The sequence below is a fragment of the Diorhabda sublineata genome, chromosome 9 (genome assembly GCF_026230105.1).
Source record: "Diorhabda sublineata isolate icDioSubl1.1 chromosome 9, icDioSubl1.1, whole genome shotgun sequence".
In the NCBI taxonomy this organism is placed as follows: Eukaryota; Metazoa; Arthropoda; class Insecta; order Coleoptera; family Chrysomelidae; genus Diorhabda; species Diorhabda sublineata.
In genome coordinates this window covers 210,270-231,830 of record NC_079482.1, presented here as the reverse complement: position 1 = coordinate 231,830, position 21,561 = coordinate 210,270, and the positions used below count along the sequence as shown (strand labels likewise).

The following is a 21,561-nucleotide window of genomic DNA, read 5'->3' as shown; positions in this document are numbered from 1 at the left end:
TTAACGAAATTAGTGCAGTAAAATACAATAACTGAAGTCTAATATTCAAATTACATAACGAATTTTATTTTATTATTATAAATATTGTTTTTTTTTGTTGTGTTTTAAATTTTTTATTTTTAAAAAGTTAAAACTACACAGTATATCCACCAAAGTTACAATAAATATTGTACATTTAGATCGTTCAATTCGAATATTCTTTAATGATTTATATCCTAACGGAAATGCCGTAATAAAATCTACTGTCAGTAAATTAGTGGAAAGTTTAACGAAATTAGTGCAGTGAAATACAATAACTGAGGTCTAATATTCAAATTACATAACGAATTTTATTTTATTATTATAAATATTGTTTTTTTTTTGTTGTGTTTTAAATTTTTTATTTTTAAAAAGTTAAAACTACACAGTATATCCACCAAAGTTACAATAAATATTGTACATTTAGATCGTTCAATTCGAATATTCTTTAATAATTTATATCCTAACGGAAATGCCGTAATAAAATCTACTGTCAGTAAATTAGTGGAAAGTTTAACGAAATTAGTGCAGTAAAATACAATAACTGAAGTCTAATATTCAAATTACATAACGAATTTTATTTTATTATTATAAATATTGTTTTTTTTTTGTTGTGTTTTAAATTTTTTATTTTTAAAAAGTTAAAACTACACAGTATATCCACCAAAGTTACAATAAAATTGTACATTTAGATCGTTCAATTCGAATATTCTTTAATAATTTATATCCTAACCGAAATCCCGTAACAAAGTCTAATGTCAGTAAATTAATGAAGAGTTTAACGAAATTAGTGCAGTGAAATACAATAACTGAAGTCTAATATTCAAATTACATAACGAATTTTATTTTATTATTATAAATATTGTTTTTTTTTGTTGTCTTTTAAATTTTTTATTTTTAAAAAGTTAAAACTACACAGTATATCCACCAAAGTTACAATAAATATTGTACATTTAGATCGTTCAATTCGAATATTCTTTAATAATTTATATCCTAACCGAAATCCCGTAACAAAGTCTAATGTCAGTAAATTAGTGAAGAGTTTAACGAAATTAGTGCAGTGAAATACAATAACTGAGGTCTAATATTCAAATTACATAACGAATTTTATTTTATTATTATAAATATTGTTTTTTTTTGTTGTCTTTTAAATTTTTTATTTTTAAAAAGTTAAAACTACACAGTATATCCACCAAAGTTACAATAAATATTGTACATTTAGATCGTTCAATTCGAATATTCTTTAATAATTTATATCCTAACCGAAATCCCGTAACAAAATCTACTGTCAGTAAATTAGTGAAAAGTTTAACGAAATTAGTGCAGTGAAATACAATAACTGAAGTCTAATATTCAAATGACATAACGAATTTTATTATATTATTACAAATGTTGTTTTTTGTTGTGTTTGTTTTAAATGATCCCACAGGAAATAGTCTAAAGGATTCATGTGGGGTGTTCGCGGGGGCCATTCGATTTAACCACGCATTTTAATCCATCTTCTGGGAAACACATTATTTAATTATTGCCTTACCACACATATTGACGTGAGTTACCATCAATATTGTCGTTTGGAATGTTGTAATTGTCTTAAACTTTCTAATCATAAAGTTTTTTTTAAATGTAATTGAAAATACTTACTTGGATATGAAAATATCCGAGCCAAATCAGGTATAATACTATTTTCAAATAAATCTAAATACTCCGGACCATTTAAGTTACCCTCAATGAAAAAGGGAACAAAAGGGAACAATTATTCAGATTTTCGAAATATCGGGCGCGGGATTCACGCATCCAACGAGGATTGTTACGTGAACAGTATCTATAATTAAGCCGATTGATACAAATAGTTATAGAAAAATAACATTTGGATCGTTTTGATCATTAGCATCGTCATATGACAATTCTTGAGCCAAAGTTCACGTAAAATTTTCATTTCATATCAAATTCCCTGGATATTAGTCTAGTACTCAAGTGTGGGGATCGTCTTCTAACAAAACACAAACATCTAAAGATTCATTTTCAGTTTTTCTACGTCCTCATAAAGTTTCGTTAAACTTTTTCACTAATTTATTAGTCTCGTAATGGGATTTCATTACACGTTTCTTCTTGACTTCTACGCTTATCACTAATATACATTGTGACTTTCGATAAATTTCAAGAATAATGAAACGTCAAATTTGTTATTGTATTAACAGGGTGATCCATTTAAAAAGATTCGAGGCGTTCCATACATAAAACTCAATCGGTATTCAACAGATATTATAAATAACGAATGAAAATTAATTAATATAATAATATTGTAGAGCGGTAATGAAAACGAAGACGAAATATTCAATTTAGAGTTTCGTGAAACGCCAGAGGACTTATACAGTTCTCCGGTATATATGTACCCAAAGGACAAATTAAAATATAATCAAACTAATTTTTATATATTTTCCGTTACTGCTGAGGTGAGTTAATTAATATCAAAACGTAAATGCGAATATTTGATTTGATATAATAATATTTTTAATCGTCGTTAGGATGGCGCTGGTCATATATCAGAAGAGAACAGCGCCATCATCAACGTGAATGATTTAAGAAACACTTACCCAGTATGGACTCTATTAACCAAATTCAAAGAATTCCAAGAAGAACAATCGCAAGTGAGTTAAACAACCGACGAAATCTTCAATTTATCGAAACCAATATTTTCGTTGTTGTAGAGTTTCGAAGTCAAAGCTATTGATGGCGATACTGGAATCAATGAAGACATTTGCTACTATAAAGTAAAAGAAGATCTATCTAAAGACTATATATCCGTTGATGAAATTAGCGGTCGAGTAGATGTTAAACCCATCGATAGAGATGAATACGATCTAACTTTCTACAAATGGGAAATCGAGGCTTGCGTCTGCAATTTGAAGGGATCGTGGTGTACAAATGACGAAGTGACTTTCGTTATCGACGATATAGATGATAATCCGCCGCAAATAATAAAAAACATTTACAAGAACGGATCGGAAGAAGCGTTCGATCTGGACGAAGAGAAAATCATACAACTTTATTATCTTGAAAATTACAGCGGTAGCTATAATTTTTCCACGACCATAACTGATATTGATACGGTGAGAAATTTTTAAAAAAATATTAATACCAATAATTTATGAACTAAAAAATAAAATTTAAACTACGAGGAATCTAGTTTTGGTTCTTAGAAAGTTGTTTGTAGGGAATTAACGCGCAATTCAAAGTTAATCTTGAAAAATACGGCGAGGAAAAAGATATCGATTATACAGAAGCTTATATGGTAGTACCAGGAGTTGGTTATAGAACTGGAACATTCCAAATTAGCGTTAAAAATAACGAGTATCTAGATTTCGAAGACGACGTTTGGAAAACCCACAAATATTACGTAAGTTTTCCAATACAAATCTAATATCTTATAGTCGTAGAAAAAATAAAGTATCGTGTACTAATTTCTTCTAGGTGGTGTCGAGAGGCGATCAAAATCCTGATGAAATGAACGATAAAATTCTGGTTAGCGTTAATTTGATAGATTACAACGACGAGTATCCCATTTTCGAAGAATCTTCATATTTTAATAGCATCAATGAAACTGTACCACGAGGTTATCACGTTATCACGACTAGCGCTTCGGATCGTGATGCTGAAGATACGATTCTCAAGTAAGCTCTAAATACTCTAAAACAGTCAAAAGTACGGCCCGCGGGCCGTTTCCGACCCCAGTGCCGTATTATAAGGCCCGCGATAGCAAGAAAAAGTCTACGGATGTTTATTATAAATAATTTCAAAAGATGGTATCGCCATCTCTTAACAACAAACCATAATGTCATATTATTTTTGTCGAAAACGATAAAATCTTCCACGCGCTTCGTTTCTACACTAGAACCTTCCTTAACCATATAAAACGAGTGCTTCGACGCGTCGTGAGTCAGTTGAGTCGAGTAATCGAAACGATACGATTGGAGAAGGATTTTAATTGTACTCGAGTTCCATAATTAACTTAAAGTTGATAGTGATGGCAGAATTTTTCAGTCTAAATTGTTTAATTTGTAATCGTATAGTTGCTGTTTGTAAAGATACGTTATGATACGAATCAAAAGTCAAAATTCGATAGTTACATTGTTATTTTCAAAATCTAAACTTCAACGTCCACAATCGAAGTTTACTAAAGCTAATACGGAGAACGAACAAGCCCTGAAATCAAATTTTGTTATTTCAAATCAAAATTTTTCATTTCCATCTCAAAAGTCAATAGTTCATAATATTTCGCTATTAAAAAACACAGTCGCTTCAAGAATAATTGATTTATCTTTGAAATAACTGAAAAACTACAGGGTTTTCCAATAAGAGTTGTTATTTTGCCTATTTCGGTAACTGTCACTTTTGAAGCTGTCAATTTTTGACATTTGACAAGTAGAAACTACGCCATTAATGAAAATGGAACGATACACGCATAGCATTGAAAGAGACGGTTCGTAAAACTAAAACATTTTTGGGTCGAGGTGAAGCACCTTCTCGGACCGCAATACAGAAATTGGTGGAAAAATTTGAGCTGTTGGGACAAGTTAGTGTTTGTCCTGGGTTACTAAAGTGACTGGCAAACATTCGGGCGTTGTACCTAAATTAAATCAGGGAATTTTGCGGGATTTCGCTGTATAATTCATCAGAAATCATTGGCATTTAAAAAAAGACCACCGACAGTTCAGGCAATTTTGACAAGATTTGGTCAAAAAATTTTCGATGACGATGACTGGTGGATTGATTGTGCCTTTTTGGTAGATATGAATAAACGCTTGACTGATCTGAATATAAAGTTAGAAGGTACAAATCTGATCGACACTCAAATGTATTCGCAAAGTTGAGGCTGTCGGAAAATCGGGTGAAAAAAATCAAATTTTGTACCATTTCTTCAATTTAAAATCATTTGGTACAATGGAACCAAAAAAAATCGAATGAATATTGTCAATTTTTTCAAAATTTGATTACGGAATTCCAAATTTACAACAATCCGTTCAATTTTGAAGCTTCACAAGTACCAGTTTGCGAAAGTAGTTGGATAGATATTCAATCAGACATTATATACAATATTTCAAGAGTTTGGATAATTACAAGGATTTAAAAAATGTTTGGTAGCAGAACAAACATCGCACAAGACATTACTTTGTCAAAAACAATCCGAAGCTCAACAAATATCTTTTATAACTTTGATATGATTTTTAACAACCGTATATTATAAACTTGTATAATTTAATAAACAAAATGTTATAATAATTGTTTTTTTTTGTTTATTATCATCTCTGGTCTAAAATATAATTGAATTTAAATTATAAAATCTTCTCTAATATTAATTAACAGTTCATTTATTATTTGAAGAATGAATATAGTGGGAAGTTACGCCGAAGAAAGGCTAGAGATCGATTCTAACGGGGTGATTACGGTGAAAAAAGACGGATCTTTCGATTACGACATCTTAAAATCTATTTACTTTCAAGTTACCGCAACAGATAATGCCGATCATGTCACGTCGGTGCCGGTCACCATCTATATTCTAGATGTTAACAATAAAGCTCCAGTCATAGATCCGGTAAGTATGAATACTTGTCATTTAATGGAAATATCTGGGACTCACACTAGATAGTAAAATTATCTGGAACAAATACGAAAAAGAAACGATCAGTAAAGCCAAAAAAGTCCTGATAATGCGCACGAAGGAATTGGGGCTTTAACGATTTCAAATCTACTTCTTGATGGATCAAATGGATTCTGCCTTATCGCAGCTATAAAGGGGGACACGCTATAAAACCTTTGGGTCGAAATGTACCCCCATAATTTAATTTAACTAGATTATATAGATGTTTTTCATGACGTATTTCGTTTGTTTAATTTTATTAATTTCGTCGATTGAAGGTGATGCGTTTATCCGTTGAAGAGAATCAAAAAAACGGGGTTGCTTTAAACGTAACTATAACAGCATCGGACGTCGATACTACAGCAAATTTAAAATCTTATATCAATTGGGACGAAAGTAAAGTTACGAAAACAAACAGTTATATCGATATTACCGATGAAATAAGAGAAGCGATGAAGTAAGTAATTTGATAAATTTATGGCGCACTACAAAAATTTGTGCTTTTTTTGAAAATTGATATCGAGAAACGAACTATCGATAGTTTTGTGTTAATCGGGGGGATATAAAACAACCAGTTATTGTCTTTTCCAGTTTCTTAAAAGTGGAAAGTACGCAAACGAAGAACGGTACAGGTTTGGAAATCAAACTGGTGGTAGCGAATAATAACGAGGATAATCCAAATAAACCCGATTTCGAATTGTTCGATACTCTATATCTAGCAATAACAGTTGAGGATCTTAACACTGATCCAGATTTCGAAGACCAACGGACAACTACAAGTAAGATAAATATTAAAAAAAAAAACTATTATTCAGGTAATTATTTTATTTAGGTTACATACCCCCGATTTCCTTGAAATTTTAGTATGTTGTGGAGAAAATTATGCCCAATAATTTAATGTATATATATGGGGCACGAAAATTATTCCTTCACATAGTTTTTAAGGTTTAAACATTGGATCTTGAATTGTTGATATTTTTCAAGTACTTGATGTTGGGGAGGATTAAGGGCGGGGAAAGGTTTCTGTTGAACATTTAGACTATCTTTTAACAACCCCCTTCCCGCCCCCAATCCTCTCCAACATCCAGTATTTGCAAAATATCAACTATGCAAGATAGTGCACAATATCCAATGTTCTACTACGTGAGGGAATAATTTTTGTACTTAGACTATCTTTTAACACATCAACACCCCCTTCCCCCAAATTCTCCCTAATATTAATTATAATTAGTTACGACTAATGCAATGACACAAATCAATTTCTAATATTAATCATTTATTCACACGTATTAATTAAATTATCATCAATTTCTATCGGATATATTCGTAACATTTCTTCAATAAATACTTTAATATGAATAATGTATTTTAAATAGAAATTCCCCAAAATACTGACGATACTGATATATATCTAAGACTTCTATAACAAGATATGTTATCATAAATATCTCGACAAAGTCGCTCAATATGTTGAGTATGAGCCTAACTCAACAGAACTTGACCTAACCTAAACATAACCTAACCTAACCTAACCTGAACATAACATAACCTAACCTAACCTAACGTAACGTAACCTAATCTAAACATAACCTTACCTAACCTAACCTGAACATAACATAACCTAACCTAACTTAACTTAACCTAACCTAAACATAACATAACCTAACCTAACGTATCTAAATTTTTAAGCTCGTTGAAATATATGGAAAAATAATTTCCGCGCCTTATATATTTATACATTAAATTAATCAGCATAATTTTCTCTACAACATACTAAAATTTCAAGGAGATCGGACGTATACAACTCAAACAAAATAAATACCAAAATTCAATTTTATATAATAATAAAAAAATTTGTTCGGACTAGTCCACAGCTTATTTTAAGGTATTTTTGGTATTCACGTAATTTATATTTTCTTTATATTTTTTACCCGAATGTATTGATATTTATTAATCTTCTATACGATGTAATAGTCTAATAGTTCTTTTAAAAACAAAGTCGCTCAATATTTTGAGTATTTGAGCCTAATCCAACCCAACTTAACTTATCCTAGCCTAACTTAACCTAACCTAAACATAACATAACCTAACCTATCCTGAACATAACATAACCCAACTTAACCCAACCTAACCTTACCTAACCTAACCTGAACATAACATAACCTAACCTAACTTAACTTAACCTAACCTAAACATAACATAACCTAACCTAACGTATCTAAATTTTTAAGCTCGTTGAAATATGTGGAAAAATAATTTCCGCGCCTTATATATTTATACATTAAATTAATCAGCATAATTTTCTCTACAACATACTAAAATTTCAAGGAGATCGGACGTATACAACTCAAACAAAATAAATGCCAAAATTCAATTTTATATAATAATAAAAAAATTTGTTCGGACTAGTCCACAGCTTATTTTAAGGTATTTTTGGTTTTCACGTAATTTATATTTTCTTTATATTTTTTACCCGAATGTATTGATATTTATTAATCTTCTATACGATGTAATAGTCTAATAGTTCTTTTAAAAACAAAGTCGCTCAATATTTTGAGTATTTGAGCCTAATCCAACCCAACTTAACTTATCCTAGCCTAACTTAACCTAACCTAAACATAACATAACCTAACCTATCCTGAACATAACATAACCCAACTTAACCCAACCTAACCTTACCTAACCTAACCTGAACATAACATAACCTAACCTAACTTAACTTAACCTAACCTAAACATAACATAACCTAACCTAACGTATCTAAATTTTTAAGCTCGTTGAAATATATGGAAAAATAATTTCCGCGCCTTATATATTTATACATTAAATTAATCAGCATAATTTTCTCTACAACATACTAAAATTTCAAGGAGATCGGACGTATACAACTCAAACAAAATAAATACCAAAATTCAATTTTATATAATAATAAAAAAATTTGTTCGGACTAGTCCACAGCTTATTTTAAGGTATTTTTGGTTTTCACGTAATTTATATTTTCTTTATATTTTTTACCCGAATGTATTGATATTTATTAATCTTCTATACGATGTAATAGTCTAATAGTTCTTTTAAAAACAAAGTCGCTCAATATTTTGAGTATTTGAGCCTAATCCAACCCAACTTAACTTATCCTAGCCTAACTTAACCTAACCTAAACATAACATAACATAACCTAACTTAACCTAACCTAACCTAAACATAACATAACCTAACCTAACGTATCTAAATTTTCAACCTCGAGAAAATATGTGAAAAAATAAATTCCAGATCAGGGTTTCTCCATCAGCATTAAAACGATATAAACATGACTGTTTCTAAATGTGTATTAGCAAACCAACGAATTTGAGAAAGACTCTTAAATTTGTACATTGCATCAATATTGCTCAACGATATCTGGAGAAGAAGAAATAATAAAGAATTGGATGAACTTTACGGAGAAACTACAATAAGCTCTTTTATTAAGGTACAGAGGGTGAGTTGTTGAGGGACTACATAGACAACGAATACCAAAATTAGTACCGCAAAATAGGAAAAAAAGGAAAAGGGGCTACCAAGGAAGAGATGGTATGACTGTGTAGTGGAAGACTTAAAAAATACTAATACCCCAGGTCTATTTGGTCTGTAGAGCATATTAATAAATAGAAATCGACAGCTTCTATTAAGGATTCAATTGCACATGGTTCTACGAAAGAAATAAATAACATTACTAGATAAAAACTATAATTGATCTAATAAAAAATTAACATCCTATCCACAAGTTAAGTAAATTAACGAATTGATATGTAATACAATAAAAAACGTGAATCAATCGCTGCGTATTTCACTCTCGAAGTACTTAAACCATCTCAGATATTGACAATATCGTAAACGCTTGTTTCAGGTACTATACTTATCAGTATAACTGATATCAATGACAATCCACCTTCATTTCCCGATTCCAATAACGTCGACCGATCGGCAATAGAAGCTGCTTCTATAGGAGCCTCGGTGGGTTTCATTAAAGCTATTGACCTGGATACAGTCAATTCTGTTCTATATTATTATTGCACGTAAGTATATTTTTGAAAAATAGGATCCGATCTACAGATCCAGTATCTGGGATAGATCGGAAACTGGAAAATATTTGGCAATAATGGCAACACTGTATATGTTTTGAAAGCTAATACATCCAATGAATTCGTTTTTATGTCTGACGATCATAGAGGGCGCTAGTTAGTTGTACGGTTTATACCGAGTAGTATCGAACATAATTTTTGTAATAAAAACATTAACTTGAAATTGATGTTGGTAATACCCTTTTGGCATGTGGGTTCTCATCAGACCAAAATACATTTTGAAAAATTTGGATTGAGGACTGTCCTTTTTTGTAATGTATGACAAAAATCCAGATAGTACAGTGAACTAAGCAAATTACCTCGCAATTTTAAAGAAAAAGATTAGTTTGAAATTTCGACAGAAGCTCAAAAATGATAGTAATAGTAAATCTGATTTGGTGCCAATGTATGCTTCTACTCCTGGGGTGAATGCCACCCTTATTCAAGGGGTGGAAATTTAAAATTTCAAAATAACACCGGGAGTCGATAGAGGATTGAATTTTATGAAGAAAATGCGAAATAGAGTTTTTTATTTAACTCGATAATTTCTGAGTTATTCGCGATTGATTGAATTAAAAGAAAAACACGTTTTTCAACATTTTTTCACGAAAAACTCGAAAATTACGCATTTTCTGAAAAAAATTATCCTTATCGAAATTGAAGCTTATAAAAAAACAAAGAAATTAGTCACTTTGAATTAAATTTTTCAAATAATATTCAGCAACTTATGAGTCACTGAAAGCCAATTTTTTCTTTTTTGTAAATTTATGCAGAGATTTGAGCTCAAATAACGGAAAAACGATCAATTTTTCGTAAAAATTTGTAATGAACATTTTTAAAGTACTTTTTTAGACCTTTAAAATGAGCTTTTATAAAACCGTCTAGCATGAAAATTAAGCGAGTTATGACGAAAATAAGTTGAATAACTCGAATTTGAAAAAACAAAAAATGTCGGTAAATTTGACACCATGTGCGGCGAAATTAAAATTAATCGTAGCCCATGTAAAATTATCTTTGTTTAAGCCCTAACAACACTTTCCAAAAGTTTGAATGGTTTGGAACACGTATATTTTGAAAAAAGTTGTTTAACGTGAAATTTTTTTTTTATTTTTAAAAAAACTATTATTTTTTCAAAATATCTCGAAAACTATTGAATCAACGAAAGAATGTTTTAAACTAAAATTTAGTTTTTATTTTATTGAACATTTTGTTTTTTTTTAAACTCACGTAACTTGAAAATTAAACGAGATATAAGCGTTTAAAGTATCGATTTCAACGCTAAGGGCGAGTCTTTTTTACCCTTTAGCATCAAAATTCTCTGAAGAAAAGGGCCTAGAAGGGTTGCAACTCTCATGGTTTTGTAGCTTACAAAATTCCCTACAAAATGATGTACGGATGAATGCAAAAAGCTTAAAAGGAAGCCGAGTTATTATTAAAAAACCGAAATTCATTTTTCTAGAGAAAATGCTGGAAACGTTTTGATCTTTTTCGAGTATTTATTCTTTTATACACGCCGTGTCTCCTTTGTATTTATATTTTATTATATTTTTCCCATTCTGAGGGGTAGTTTTTGGTGGATGCATTATTAAAAATATCGAGGGTCATATTCCTAATACTCAAAGAAAAAAATTCTTCCAAATACGATTCAAAATAAAAAAAATTTCATGTTTTTTACCACATTTTTTAAATAATCTTTGTACGAGGGGTTGTTTTTGAGGGTAGGTGAGGTGTAAAATATCAAAATATTAAAGTCATGATACAAAACAATCAAAATTTATTATATTTGAACATAACTATAACCAATTACCGCTTTAATTCGTTATTTATCAATTTATTGGTAAGTAAGGGGTGATTTTCACCCCTTAAAAATAAAAAACATACTTTGCGACCAAGTCAGGTGCGTAGAGGAGGGTGAGATGAACTTAATTCCAAATTTTCAAGAAGATCGATGAAGGTTTTAAGATTTTAATATCGTTTCTGCACGTTCAACATCCTACTTACATCACAGACTTGGTACCTTTTCATTTTTGCTTTGAAGAAGAGGTTTGTAGTACAAAATAGCTTCGACGTTATCATTTATTAAACTGTATCGTTTGTTATTTCATTTTATTTAATGAAAATTATCTTATTTTGTTATTTTTGTTCAAGTGCTGAAGAGGAAAAATATGATTGGGTTGAAGTGAACGAAACGTCGGGCGCACTAACCGTTAAAAACGAAGGAATCGACGCAGATATACCGTTATATAATTTTTCTTACAAATGTTGGGCTTATGATGGATTATATTTTTCCGAACCGTTAGAGGTAAGTCGTACGAGAAGGTACCCAAAAATAACCGGAATTATTTTTTAAATGTTTTATCCCGGCGGTGATTCCACTGTTCGAAACATTGTTCAAACTCATCTTTAGAGATGGCTGCAAGTTCGATGTTTTTTCATGCCCCTTTTCATGCGTGGTAACAAGAAAAAGTCGCACGGAACCAGGTCAGGCGAGTAAGGTGCGTGGGGCACCAAAAACTAGCTAACAGTGATGGCTGAGTGTGCAGGTGTCTATCGACGGTGTGTGCGCTCAAGCTCTCGAATTCTTTCAACGTTTTCATCGAATGGGGAAGTTTTTAAATCGAGAAAACCACTCGTACACTTGAATTTTCCTTCTAGCATAATGTTTGTAAGCAGTTTTCAACATTAAAACATTTTCGTCACCTTTTTTACCGAGTCGAAAACAAAATTTCCCAGCGGCTTAAATTTGCCATCATAAAAAAACGAAGCTAGCAGTGAAACGGCCCGCGCGGCTCTGAATTAGCGACGAGTTGCGTTAGGCAGGCCCTAGCGGCATAAATCAGTACTACAATAACTCCACCGATTGACGCGGAATTATCCAAAGGTGGATTTCTCTTGTATGTGTCTATTCCAAAACGGAAAATAATTTTCTAACATTATTATAGGTACTAATACAAGTAGTAGACACCAATAGTAAAAATCCAGTGATATCGGAAATCGGTGTTTTAGATGTTGAAGAAAAATCCCCCCCAGATAAAAACGTATCTTATATATACACTTCAGATAAAGATAGAGATGGTAAGTTAATATAAATATCAAAGTTCGTACACTCCAAATTGTATCTATGAAATGAGTTTTATTTATTTCGTATTTTGCTTGTATTTTTTAGCCCCTTTCCATACGGTAACGTGTAAATTTCAAACTACCGATGGTAATATCGATACAACATTGTGCGCTCAAAATTTTTATTTCACCGAAGACAATACTATAATGGTGACTAACGGAGGTGATTCTTTAAATAGAGATAAAGGACCTGCCAATTATAGTTGCAGCATCGAATGTATAGACAATCAGTACAGTGAGTTTTATTTAATTGTTCAGTAACACCAAGAAATAGTTATTTGTATTCCAACACTACGTGTTTCGTTGGGTTTTTCGCCTTTTTCTTCGTACTGTTTTCCGTACCTTGCACGAGATTTATCCGGCAACATCGCTGATGTTTTCTTTTCCATCATCTTTCATTGTTATATCATTAATTTAGACAAAACTTCGGATAAGAGATTTAAGGTTATGCAAAATCATCGAAATAAAACTGTCAACTGTCAACTGTTAAAGTTTTGTACTCCGGAGCGTTCCGAAAGTGTTTTGCAGTACGAAACTGTCATTTTCATTACATGGAACACTCGAAACGCAACTAAATGATTACAGAACAAATAACTTTCAGATGGCTGTAGAAAAAATATGTACAATTTACATTTACATGATTAATTTTTTGAGAGTTTAACTAATTGATGTGGTTTTTTTTTTATTATTTTTAGATGAAAGATCGCAAGGGATAAGGAGAGATACGAAATCATTTATTATTATGTTAAATGATGTAAACGACAACGAACCAAAATTAGTAACGAACGACTTAAGTTGTTCGGAAAATTTAGACAAGGTATTAGTTTGAAAAAATATCTTTAAAATCTAGAAATTAACCAACTATATCTCCGAATGTTGTATAATGTACCCATTATAAAACAATTTGACTGGGAGATCAATCACTGCTGTCAAATGCTTTCTTGATTTATCTAAATCATCATTTATCACAAAAAAACGATTTTTAGTGAATTTTCTTAAACTAGATTCAAACCCGGGACTCCAATTTGAATGCGCGTAGCATTAACAATGAAACATTGGTGAATTGCGTAAAAATTATAACGTTTAAAAGAAATTTCGTTTAGAATTCTGTATCCTGTAGGGAAAATTTTTTTGTCAGGATGGCAAACCCACAAACTTAAACCTAAACTCAACTCTAAATGAAACTTTTTGATACCTTTAGATAAAAAATGTCGTAAACAACGTTCATTATTGTATGATTTGAAATAAAATTTTGAAATTTGTTAAATTTTTAGAATGAAAATATCGGTGAAATTTGGGGTAAAGATATAGACGCCGGTAAAAACGCGGAAATCGATTTTACTATTTTGAGTGTTATTAACAATGAAAACGGTAAAGATTACAAAGATTTATTCGAAATTGTCGAAGAGGATGATTATGTTTTCAATGCTACAATCAAGCGAGTCCATCTTGTCGCTACAGATAACCTCAAAAATCATTATGGAAAATATGAAATGCAAATAAATGTAAGTAGTTGTCCTGCAATACGAATCCAAACTTCAAATTTCAATTTTTAATATACTGTAACGTTTTTCGTATTTATTTACAATCTTTTTATCCGTCGGGTGAATTTATAAACACTTTACGTTACTAATTTATTTAAAACTAAACCAACTACGTTCACACAAATCATTTATATACCTAAATAAGATTCTACAAAGTTCTAGAACAAAAAGAAACACAACAAATAAATAAATAGAATTTCCTGGAAATTATTTAGAAGAAATACTGTCAATTAACCGCCTGCTGTAATAAAAAACGAAAATAATGATATTCAAGAATAGCGGATTGGATTACAAATATGGAATACATTAAAATCGTTGGGAAAGGATTTTAGATTTTTATAAAAGCTAAAAATTACGATACGAACGAATCAGGATTAAAACAGAAAAAGAAACAGGACCAACGAAAACTGTTGTGTTATATCAAAGATTGTTATGGCTGGGATGTTTAGAAATAAAAAGATTTGGCACTTGGGAAATGGGAAAACAAAACAAGATTTCTATCGACTACTAATGAAAACTTTTTGTTTTAAATATAGAAAATGTCAAAATGCAGTAAAATATCGTTAATTGCGGAACAAATAGGGCCACAACAAACAATTAATTGAAAAATAAAGAAATTCGAAAAGGCCACACACCTTTCCATACGTTTTTTTTTCCACTCTATCGCTTCCATCGACTCAAATCGGATCCCTTTCAAAGCGACTCTAACCTTTCAAGGAAATCTGAGCAAGAGTTTTTGGTAAGGAGCCAGATTTTTTGGTACCAGCTTCGCACAGACTTTTGTCGTGTCTAAAATTTTTCCAACCGTATCTTTATTGGCGTTTAGAGCCTCGGAAATCATTCGACGATCTGCACGGACAATTCGGTTGATTTTGGTAATTGTTTCCGGAATTTAAACAGTCACAGGACGACCTAGACGCTGGTCTTGTCCAGTACTATCTCGGTCTTCACTAAAGCGCTTTTGCCACTTAAAAACAGGCGCTCGAGATAGAGAATTGTCCCCATATGCTTACGTATTTCCTAAACGTTTAATAAGCTTACGTTTTTTCGTCACCAAACAGCATTTTCAAGTTGTACCGCGTTGCTTTCCATGTTTCAACAAGTTTAAACACGAAATAACTTTTTTATTTCAATATTATTTATTGTTACGAATAAACTATCTTGTGTTTTAGTTGAAAGATAGAGGAGTAGAGCCTCTAGAGTCAAATGGAACTATCCAAATAACTATAAATAAGTTCAACTACAAGTCTCCGGAAATAAAATTCCCAGTTGATAATGAAGTGTACAGGCTATTTTCGGTAAATAATCTATTTCTTATTTTATAAATGAGATTAAATATAAAACGTCGGGATACGAAAGACTTTTTTTTCCAGTCGCAAACTCCTGGTGAGCCGCTGAGGATGTTCAAGAGCGAATCAAATCTATCGAACTTCCAAGCGACCGATGGCGTATCTGAAACGTGTTCGAAATGGGACGTTCGGTTTACTTTGGATCAAAATGATGCTGGTGAATATATTACAGTTTTCTATGTATTCATTATATCTATTCGATCGTTTTCCTGGATAGCTCTGTCTTTCATATTTTGTTCGATTCCTTCCTTTCGTGTCCTCGAGGGTCTTCTTCGTTTCCTTCTATTCTGCGGTTAATACATCAGTTGCTCGGTCTGGAATCTATATGAAGATGGTGTATAATCGACTTGATCTTCGTGATAAATATTCATTTTGTTCCGCAAGAACTTCCCTAGTAGTCTTGACTTTGTATATTGTCATTTTTGTGTTTAGGTTAATTTTCTACCATTAATACGATTACAAAAAAACAATAAAAATTCTCTTTCGCACATTTATTGAGGACTGTTAAACTTAATATCAATTGTATTCCGTAAATCATATTATACGGGGTGTCCCACGACGATTTAAAACTATTTGTATATGGCGAAATATTAATGCGTCTAAATGTTCTTGATTTTTGATCTCTTCTGTTTTAAAATAATTTTTTTTAAAAAAAAAAAGATAAATTTTGACGTTTCGACTTTTCTAAGAAATGAGAAATTTGGCGAAATATTTATAGTAAAATCATGAAAATGTCTACGTTTGGGTTTTCGAATACGATCTTTTTAACTAAAAAATTTTCGAAGATGTACCGGCTTCCGGTTCCATCGGTATTCTTTTAACAAGTTCTTGAATCAACTTTGCCATGTATTAAAAGCAAATTTAAATAATATTTTTTATGTCTTGGTGTTTGTATCAAAATAAAAGTTAGATCGTACCTGCATCTCTAAAAATTTACATAAGACATTTATTATCTGGATAACGGTAAGGTTTAGGTGAAGGAGAGTATACATGACTTAATATGCCTTATTTTTTTACCCCTGAATGCATTAAAATAGAAAAAACTGGGTGGTTCTGTTTAAAAAAATAAAAAAAAATGATATTTATGAAGTTAAATTTTGAACACTTTTAATACTCATCCTGTATAAAATGACAAATTTTTCAACATAGATTCGAATACGTCTGACCTTGCTAAAAGCAACCGAATAGAAATATTTTTTATATCCTTAAGGATAACTTCGTAAAAAAATAATTTATAAGGATCTGCAACGGTGAAATTTTTTACAAAAAAATTAATAACTCGAAAAGTATACGTTTTTCGAAATAAGTTTTTAAACAAAATTATTCTAAACTTTCTCGTAGATTTCAAAAATGTATTAATATACAGGGTGTTCTATTTAAAAAAAATAGAGAAATTTGATATTTATGAAGTTAAACTTTGAACACTTTTTATACACACCCTGTATAAAATGACAAATTTTTCAACATAGATTCGAATACGTCTGACCTTGCTACAAGCAACCGAACAGAAATCATTTTTATATACTTAAGGATAACTTCGTAAAAAAATAATTTATAAGGATCTGCAACGGTGAAATTTTTTACAAAAAAAAACAATAACTCAAAAAGTATACGTTTTTCAAAAAAAGTTTTAAGACAAAAGTACTCTAAACTTTCTCGTAGATTTCAAAAATGTATTAATATACAGGGTGTTCTATTTAAAAAAATAGAGAAATTTGATATTTATGAAGTTAAACTTTGAACACTTTTTATACACACCCTGTATAAAATGACAAATTTTTCAACATAGATTCGAATACGTCTGACCTTGCTACAAGCAACCGAACAGAAATCATTTTTATATACTTAAGGATAACTTCGTAAAAAAATAATTTATAAGGATCTGCAACGGTGAAATTTTTTACAAAAAAAAACAATAACTCAAAAAGTATACGTTTTTCAAAAAAAGTTTTAAGACAAAAGTACTCTAAACTTTCTCGTAGATTTCAAAAATGTATTAATATACAGGGTGTTCTATTTAAAAAAATAGAGAAATTTGATATTTATGAAGTTAAACTTTGAACACTTTTTATACACACCCTGTATAAAATGACAAATTTTTCAACATAGATTCGAATACGTCTGACCTTGCTACAAGCAACCGAACAGAAATCATTTTTATATACTTAAGGATAACTTCGTAAAAAAATAATTTATAAGGATCTGCAACGGTGAAATTTTTTACAAAAAAAAACAATAACTCAAAAAGTATACGTTTTTCAAAAAAAGTTTTAAGACAAAAGTACTCTAAACTTTCTCGTAGATTTCAAAAATGTATTAATATACAGGGTGTTCTATTTAAAAAAATAGAAAAATTTGATATTTATGAAGTTAAACTTTGAACACTTTTTATACACACCTTGTATAAAATGAAAAATTTTTCAACATAGATTCGAATACGTCTGACCTTGCTAAAAGCAACCGAACAAAAACCATTTTCATATCCTTAAAGATATCCTCGTAAAAAAAATAATTTATAAGGATCTGCAGCTGTCAAACTTTTTACAAAAAACATTATTAAACTCAAAAATTATGCATTTTTAGAAAAAATTTTTTAAGCAAAATTATACTAAAATTTCACGTAGATTTGAAAAATGTATTAATACACAGGGTGTTCTATTTAAAAAATAGAGAAATTTGATATTTATGAAGTTAAACTTTGAACACTTTTTATACACACCTTGTATAAAATGAAAAATTTTTCAACATAGATTCGAATACGTCTGACCTTGCTAAAAGCAACCGAACAAAAACCATTTTCATATCCTTAAAGATATCCTCGTAAAAAAAATAATTTATAAGGATCTGCAGCTGTCAAACTTTTTACAAAAAACATTATTAAACTCAAAAATTATGCATTTTTAGAAAAAATTTTTTAAGCAAAATTATACTAAAATTTCACGTAGATTTCAAAAATGTATTAATACACAGGGTGTTCTATTTAAAAAATAGAGAAATTTGATATTTATGAAGTTAAACTTTGAACACTTTTTATACACACCTTGTATAAAATGAAAAATTTTTCAACATAGATTCGAATACGTCTGACCTTGCTAAAAGCAACCGAACAAAAACCATTTTCATATCCTTAAAGATATCCTCGTAAAAAAAATAATTTATAAGGATCTGCAGCTGTCAAACTTTTTACAAAAAACATTATTAAACTCAAAAATTATGCATTTTTAGAAAAAATTTTTTAAGCAAAATTATACTAAAATTTCACGTAGATTTCAAAAATGTATTAATACACAGGGTGTTCTATTTAAAAAATAGAGAAATTTGATATTTATGAAGTTAAACTTTGAACACTTTTTATACACACCCTGTATAAAATGACAAATTTTCCAATATAGATTCGAATATATCTGACCTTGCTAAAAGCAACCGAACAAAAACCATCTTCATATCCTTAAGGATATCCTCGTAAAAAAATAATTTAGAAGGATCTGCAAAGGTCAAATTTTTTACAAAAGAATTAATAACTCAAAAAGTATGCATTTTTAGAAAAAAGTTTTTAAGCAAAATTATACTAAAATTTCACGTAGATTTCAAAAATGTATTAATACACAGGGTGTTCTATTTAAAAAATAGAGAAATTTGATATTTATGAAGTTAAACTTTGAACACTTTTTATACACACCCTGTATAAAATGACAAATTTTTCAACATAGATTCGAATACGTCTGACCTTGCTAAAAGCAACCGAACAAAAACCATTTTCATATCCTTAAAGATATCCTCGTAAAAAAAATAATTTATAAGGATCTGCAGCTGTCAAACTTTTTACAAAAAACATTATTAAACTCAAAAATTATGCATTTTTAGAAAAAAGTTTTTAAGCAAAATTATACTAAAATTTCACGTAGATTTCAAAAATGTATTAATACACAGGGTGTTCTATTTAAAAAATAGAGAAATTTGATATTTATGAAGTTAAACTTTGAACACTTTTTATACACACCCTGTATAAAATGACAAATTTTTCAACATAGATTCGAATACGTCTGACCTTGCTAAAGGCAACCAAACAGAAATTATTTTCATATCCTTAAGGATAACTTCGTAAAAAAATAATTTATAGGGGTCTGCAACGGTGAAATTTTTTACAAATTCATTAATAACTCAAAAAGTATGCATTTTTAGAAAAAAGTTTTTAAACAAAAGTACACTAAACTTTCTCGTAGATTTCAAAAATGTATTAATATACGGGGTGTTCTATTTAAAAAAATAGAAAAATTTGATATTTATAAAGTTAAACTTTGAACACTTTTTATACACACCTTGTATAAAATGAAAAATTTTTCAACATAGATTCGAATACGTCTGACCTTGCTAAAGGCAACCAAACAGAAACCATTTTCATATCCTTAAGGATAACTTCGTAAAAAAATAATTTATAGGGGTCTGCAACGGTGAAATTTTTTATAAATTCATTAATAACTCAAAAAGTATGCATTTTTAGAAAAAAGTTTTTAAACAAAAGTACACTAAACTTTCTCGTAGATTTCAAAAATGTATTAATATACGGGGTGTTCTATTTAAAAAAATAGAAAAATTTGATATTTATAAAGTTAAACTTTGAACACTTTTTATACACACCTTGTATAAAATGAAAAATTTTTCAACATAGATTCGAATACGTCTGACCTTGCTAAAGGCAACCAAACAGAAACCATTTTCATATCCTTAAGGATAACTTCGTAAAAAAATAATTTATAAGGATCTGCAACGGTGAAATTTTTTACAAATTCATTAATAACTCAAAAAGTATACGTTTTTCAAAAAAAGTTTTAAAACAAAAGTACTCTAAACTTTCTCGTAGATTTCAAAAATGTATTAATATACAGGGTGTTCTATTTAAAAAAATAGAGAAATTTGATATTTATGAAGTTAAACTTTGAACACTTTTTATACACACCCTGTATAAAATGACAAATTTTTCAACATAGATTCGAATACGTCTGACCTTGCTACAAGCAACCGAACAGAAATCATTTTTATATACTTAAGGATAACTTCGTAAAAAAATAATTTATAAGGATCTGCAACGGTGAAATTTTTTACAAAAAAAAACAATAACTCAAAAAGTATACGTTTTTCAAAAAAAGTTTTAAGACAAAAGTACTCTAAACTTTCTCGTAGATTTCAAAAATGTATTAATATACAGGGTGTTCTATTTAAAAAAATAGAGAAATTTGATATTTATGAAGTTAAACTTTGAACACTTTTTATACACACCCTGTATAAAATGACAAATTTTTCAACATAGATTCGAATACGTCTGACCTTGCTACAAGCAACCGAACAGAAATCATTTTTATATACTTAAGGATAACTTCGTAAAAAAATAATTTATAAGGATCTGCAACGGTGAAATTTTTTACAAAAAAAAACAATAACTCAAAAAGTATACGTTTTTCAAAAAAAGTTTTAAGACAAAAGTACTCTAAACTTTCTCGTAGATTTCAAAAATGTATTAATATACAGGGTGTTCTATTTAAAAAAATAGAGAAATTTGATATTTATGAAGTTAAACTTTGAACACTTTTTATACACACCCTGTATAAAATGACAAATTTTTCAACATAGATTCGAATACGTCTGACCTTGCTACAAGCAACCGAACAGAAATCATTTTTATATACTTAAGGATAACTTCGTAAAAAAATAATTTATAAGGATCTGCAACGGTGAAATTTTTTACAAAAAAAAACAATAACTCAAAAAGTATACGTTTTTCAAAAAAAGTTTTAAGA

At 29.8% G+C, this 21,561-nt stretch overlaps 1 protein-coding gene across 1 annotated transcript in view; it reads left to right on the top strand.

Moving 5' to 3' along the window:
• LOC130448748 (protocadherin Fat 4-like) overlaps positions 1-21,561 on the top strand; it is a 40,431-nt gene that overhangs the window by 4,779 nt on the left and 14,091 nt on the right. Inside the window, exons 6-21 of the mRNA XM_056786244.1 lie at positions 2,325-2,471; positions 2,544-2,666; positions 2,727-3,128; positions 3,233-3,415; positions 3,490-3,689; positions 5,401-5,611; positions 5,935-6,113; positions 6,248-6,435; positions 9,540-9,708; positions 11,902-12,055; positions 12,696-12,828; positions 12,920-13,108; positions 13,569-13,690; positions 14,148-14,378; positions 15,590-15,715; positions 15,791-15,923. Of these exons, the coding sequence (XP_056642222.1) occupies positions 2,325-2,471; positions 2,544-2,666; positions 2,727-3,128; positions 3,233-3,415; positions 3,490-3,689; positions 5,401-5,611; positions 5,935-6,113; positions 6,248-6,435; positions 9,540-9,708; positions 11,902-12,055; positions 12,696-12,828; positions 12,920-13,108; positions 13,569-13,690; positions 14,148-14,378; positions 15,590-15,715; positions 15,791-15,923 (2,890 nt within the window). The remainder of the gene's footprint in view (positions 1-2,324; positions 2,472-2,543; positions 2,667-2,726; positions 3,129-3,232; positions 3,416-3,489; positions 3,690-5,400; positions 5,612-5,934; positions 6,114-6,247; positions 6,436-9,539; positions 9,709-11,901; positions 12,056-12,695; positions 12,829-12,919; positions 13,109-13,568; positions 13,691-14,147; positions 14,379-15,589; positions 15,716-15,790; positions 15,924-21,561) is intronic.